General features: G+C 32.5%; 1 protein-coding gene across 1 annotated transcript; it reads right to left on the reverse strand.

Annotated features, from left to right (window-relative positions):
- Positions 1 to 1142: 1142 nt before the first annotated feature.
- On the reverse strand, positions 1143 to 4061 carry LOC100815680 (transcription factor RF2b). The gene is made up of 4 exons (XM_026126326.2): positions 3463 to 4061; positions 2712 to 2844; positions 2094 to 2178; positions 1143 to 1984 (listed from the first exon to the last, which is right to left on the reverse strand). Exons 1-4 carry the CDS (start codon positions 3969 to 3971, stop codon positions 1617 to 1619), a joined length of 1095 nt encoding a protein of 364 aa, XP_025982111.1. The 5' UTR covers positions 3972 to 4061; the 3' UTR covers positions 1143 to 1616.
- Between the last annotated feature and the right edge of the window lie 1705 nt (positions 4062 to 5766).

Raw genomic sequence — 5766 nt, forward strand, 5'->3', positions numbered from 1 at the left:
TAAATTTTGGATTAAAAATATTTTATTTTTTTTTGTAATTCATTCATCTCAGGGTAATTTAATACTTTTTTAAAAAAAAATTAGAAAAACTTGTTTCCCTCCCCTGATTCTATCTTCTTCCCCTGTTTTCATATCCCTTAATTTCCGCTACAACCTTCTCAAGCCCCCTCCCTATTCAGTTCACACACCCCATTGAATTCTGATCCTTTTTGGATGCCGTGAAACCTTCAAAAGATGTGTTCATTATCGACCACTGTCATGCAAGTCGGCGTTTCCAATTTTTATTTAAAATAATTTATCTATTTTAATCCGCTGGTGATGCATCTCGTGCGGTTACATGTCAATGCATGCCGGTGTTTTGAATTTCATTCAAATAATAGTATCGTAGGATCGAATGGGAAAGATGGGTTTGAATTCAGATGTCCACTTAAGAGATTCATGTATCAAATAATGGATTTTGGATCTTCAAACCCAAATAAGATGTGAAAATAAGATATGGATGTATTTTAAAAATTCAATATAATAAAGTAATTTAAAACAAATTAGAATAGACTGAGAATTAGATCAAATTAGAGTATTAGACTTTTTTGTCCAGACGGGCTGATGAGCTTCAAAGATGAAAATTAAAGATGAATTAGAGATGCCGGCAGAGCTCAACAGTTGTGTGTAGATAAATCATCGAATCATTCGGTTAGGAATTTTCGTTTTGCCAAATGGATGAGACAATAGATTACGACATTTTGTTCAATTCTACTAAAGTCTAAAAGTCCGTATGCGTGTGAAAGGCATGTGGTCAACGTTCTACAAGCCTCTGCTAACAAAACCCAAAAAGAAAAAAAAGCATAGCCTCTGAATCTGGCGTGATTAACGCGACGTGTTAAATCTGCTCTGTCATTATTGTCATACACACATCAATATAGGTGTCAAATGACTCAAACCTAATAAACTAAAAAGGTTATAACGTGTCCGAATACTAATACATCAATGTTGACCATTTCTACTTACTAATTCAAGGATAATTACTGATACAATACTTTTTTATGGAAGCTAAACATACTTGGTAGTTGGTACAATCAAAAGTGTTCTAATACAAAGATAATGTGTTACACAGAAATCAGAACAGAGAAACTAAGAAATGCCAGTTATTCAAAAAAAAGGTCTTATCTCAGAAGAAGTTTAATACAACAAGTACCCAAAACTCTTGGATTGTACAACGACTATGAATAAATCTAAAACTAATTATACAAAGAAAAAAAAAAAAGAGTCCATCTTGGACTATGAATGAAGTAAAACACAACAATAAATCACACAGTTTACATGCTATCACGTAAACGATGATACAAATACAAAGATACAATGGGAATGACCTTTCATTCCCAATATTCCAGCGCCCAGAAACACCAAATGCCATGCTGAAACATGATTACTGTGAACTTTGCAACAAAACCCCAAGGGTGCTTCCCCTTTTTGGCGAGCAACCCTTAGAATAAATAGTTAAGAATTAATCCTCAAATCTGAATCATGAAATGAGGTACCTTCACTAGTTGACTAAATGTCAACCCTATGAGCAATGAATAGCATGGATAAGTCAGCAGGTCAAGCATTTTCTGTCAAATTCAAAATGTACTGCTACTCTCACTTGCAGAGAGCGAGGGGCCTTCAGACTTCACGAGAGTTGATCCTTTGCTACTAATGTCAAGCCCTTGGAAACGACCAAGCTGTTCATTTTGCAATATTTCTGAATATGGATGAGAACTTGTTTGATGCAGTTGATGAGTTGGCATTGTGGATGGGGAGTGACCAAATGGTGGCATCTGCATGTTCTGGTGACCAGAAGGACCTGATTGTGGCGGGATTGGAATGAAATTTGATCCGGAAAATGGCATCTGGTGCATTCCCAGATTAAAGGATTCAGTGTGGCTCATCCCCTCACCGGTAGCAACCTTAAGTCTCTCAACTTCCTTCTTCAATGCTTCATTAAGAGCTACAACATATCAAAAACTAATTTCAGTGTAATTAACTAATCTTAATAACATGCTCTAAACTTTAGTTAAAAAATTAATAAATCGAGCAAAGAAAGTGATGATGACTACCATCGCGAAGCTGTGCTTGTTGCTCCATGGCTTGCAGACGGAGCTTAAGCTCTGTATTTTCAGTACTAAGGCCAGATGTGTCCCTCTATAAAGAATCAAGAAATATTTTTGTCATATTCCTATTAAGCCACAATTAGTTTTTGTATGGATAGAGACTAAAGTCAACCAGGGTGAAGCCTAAAAAACAAAGCACCATTATATTTACCATAGTTCACCAATGTGATTGGATTATGTAAGATTTTAAAAATTTTATATTTCTATATAATAAGGAGGAATTCCAGAAGAGAAATACAAACAGAATAATCCAAAAGTAATATTTTTTAAATTAAAATCAACATAGATATCTCTATGGTTCAAGGAAAATATTTGAAGGTAATAAGTAAAGACGGATTATAAAACTATAATCATATGCAGCAAATAGTAGCAAACAGGATTGGTATACTAAAACCAATTTGAAGCAAAATTTTCAATACTTCTGGTGTAAATCTAAACATGTAATGATCCAGTTGAATTCATTGCACCAGGCAGCATCCGGAAATCCAACAAACAAAACTGGGCCTACTCTGTAAAATGGAACTTCTAAAAGTACTTTAGTTTCAGACATATGTCAACACAAACCTGGTATAATGTCAATTGGGCAGAAAGAGTTGTGGCTTCCGTCTGAAGAGTCTGAACCTTGCGCTCAAGTTCTTGTATATAGCGCGCTTTTCTCTCCTTTGATCGAGCAGCAGATTGCCGATTTGCAAGTATTCTATTCACAACAACAACACCATGAGAATAACAATAAACATAATCAAATCCATAGCAAATACTGAATGAAACAAGCAAGCAAGCACTATCTTTCGCATAAACCCTTCTCTTCCAACATATAATTTATTTCCACTCAACAAGAAGATTCTTAGAATTGTCTCTAACAAGGTTCTGAAAGAGGGTCTGATACTGCGATTTCGGCCTCAAAGTTGAGATTTTTTTCCTGCGATTTCGGCCACAAAGTCAAAGTTTTTTGACTCATTGCAACAGCAATTGCGGCCACACCGGCTGCATTTTTCTGCAATATTAAGGATCACAATTGCAACTGCAAAGCACAATTTAAAACCTTGTCTCTAGTCATTCATAAATTAAGACTTATCAATTCAATCAAAAACACATCATCAAAACATCACAACAGAGCAGTCCAGCATTTTCGGCGTTGGACAAGCATACACATAACAAAAAGCCTCAATTTAATTCATAAACCACTTAAATTTAAAACTCGAAAAGCAACTAAAATAAAACTCAAACAAATAAAATCCAATTGGTTATAAATCCACACGTCACATCGAAAACAAAATCAGAGTAAAAGATGCATTTTTGGATCGAAATTGAGAACCTCTTAGCACGCTTGGGATCAATTGTCCATAGCTCAGCTAACTTATCAGGAGGCATAGCTTTCTTCGCATCCATGATTTCCCCGAAATCGACGGAGCTACTTTGCCGGTGACGCGGCCTCGCCGGACTCTTCTCGCGTTCGCCGGTCGGATCCGCTCCGTTTCCGGCACCGCCCGACCCGTTCGCGCCACTGAGCTTGTCCACGTCAATGTACGTCGAGAACAGGTCGTCCTCCGATCCGATCTCCTCCATGCTCGCCGTCGATGACCCGCCGGCGAACGGATCCGACGGCGAGAGGTCCATCATATCGTCCGGCAGCCGGAAACTCATCTCCGAGTGGGCTCGCCGGTGGTGAGGTCCGCCGGAGCGCGCGAATAGAGAGGACGAGAAGGCGCCGGCGACGGCGGTGGACGCCGTGGCCTGCGGCGGACGCGGTAACTGGGATGCGGCATTGGCGTTGTGAGGATTGGGATTTGGATTGGAATTAGGGTTTGAAGATGGATCTTGCATCTGCTCCCAATTGCTGTTCGTTTTGTCAGACAACACAACTGAACTGAAGTTGAAGTCTCTTCCTTCTTTCTCTGCTTCTAACAATTCCGATAATACAAATAATATATATATATATATATATATATATATATATAATAAGAAATATATAATGTTATGATTTATTAATCCATTTATAATAATTATGGTAATTAAAACTTTGACTCTTTAGTACAAACTTTGATCTGTAGGTTTATAATACCTGATCACCTTCTCATTTTCTCTGTAAAAATATTATATGATAATCAAATTCAAATTTTTGCCTACAAACTCAATAATTAAATCTAAATTTTTTCATAAACTTAATGTATTATCAATTAAACTATATTCATTGGGTTAATGAATTTAATTATAATACATTAATGTATCTTTTCTTACATCTGCCTGTATATTGCCATATAGGGTAAATTTTTTACTTTTTTTTCCTACATATCACAAGTATTTTATATAATAAATAATTTTATTTAAGTTGGATATATTAAATATGGATGACAAAACAGTGAAACACTTCATCTAAATATTTTAATTTAAAGGAAAAGTTTTGATTCCATAATTATGTATTTGATTCAAACTAGATAATCATTAATAAAAAATAATTGTGTAAAAAAATGTGTATGATATGTAATTAAAAGATAGATATAAAATATTTTATATGTTTTTTATATACAACAACGATAATAAGATTAGATCTTGTGTATGTCGAACTCTACAATTAGTCCAATCTTAATGGGAAACAAATATTTATACTAAAGCATTATAATTAAATGGTAAGTTTGATATTAAATTAATTACCTTAAACAATTGCATTTATTGAACACAATTGTTTTACTCGATTCAATGATGATTTCTAAAATTAAAAAAAAAATATATGCTTTTGATATCATAAAATTAGAAATATTTGAATTTTTTCTTGTAAAGTTTTTAGTACATTATAAAAAAAAAACAGCCATAAATTCTTCATATTTCATCCATTGCAACAAATTGCAGAAAAGCCTCAATAAATTATAGAATATAGGCTTAGATATCCAAACTTAACTTCAAATAAAAATTTATCTCATTTTAATTTTATATGAACAAAAAATTTTACTAGGACAAAATTCAAATATTTTTAATTTTATGAGTATTAGTCTTTAAAAAATACACATAGTTTTATAAATAAATAAATATATACATTAAAAGATATATCATCAATAATTTACTATTATCTTGCTTTTAAGAAAATATTTATTGTTAAACCTTTTTTTTAAATATTTTTTACAATATAATTTTATAAATTCCCTTGTGATCCCCGCCTTGTGAAAATGATGTGAATTAAATAATAGATAATTGTATATATTAAAGTTTGTATTGTTGAGGGCCCAAATGCTATTTAATTCGTTGTGCCCAATAAGTCATACTTAATTCGTATCATATACTAGTATTATATATATATATATATATATATATATATATATATATATATATATATATATATATATATATATATATATATATATATATATATATATATATATATATATATATATATATATATATATATATATATATATCTATATATATATATATATACTTATTTATATTTTGCATGTGAAAAAGTAAGTGTGAGTGTGTATCGCGAGCTGTGATACTTTCTCATTTTTTTTTAAAATATCTAGTTTTTTAAATATATATATATATAGAGGAGAATAAATATTTAAAAAAAAAAAATATAAGTGTATTTAAATAAATATATATTTCTCTATACAACACGCGTTTACAT

This window comes from Glycine max, chromosome 2 (genome assembly GCF_000004515.6).
Source record: "Glycine max cultivar Williams 82 chromosome 2, Glycine_max_v4.0, whole genome shotgun sequence".
NCBI lineage: Eukaryota > Viridiplantae > Streptophyta > Magnoliopsida > Fabales > Fabaceae > Glycine > Glycine max.

What these genes read in the sequence shown, in the direction of transcription:
- LOC100815680 (XM_026126326.2), bottom strand. Translation starts at nt 3,971, where the DNA reads ATGCAAGATCCATCTTCAAACCCTAATTCCAATCCAAATCCCAATCCT. An exon ending in CCCAATTGACATTATACCAG is followed by an intron (nt 2,179 to 2,711) that starts GTTTGTGTTGAC and finishes GATTCTTTATAG; the next exon opens with AGGGACACATCTGGCCTTAG. An exon ending in ACAAGCACAGCTTCGCGATG is followed by an intron (nt 1,985 to 2,093) that starts GTAGTCATCATC and finishes GATATGTTGTAG; the next exon opens with CTCTTAATGAAGCATTGAAG.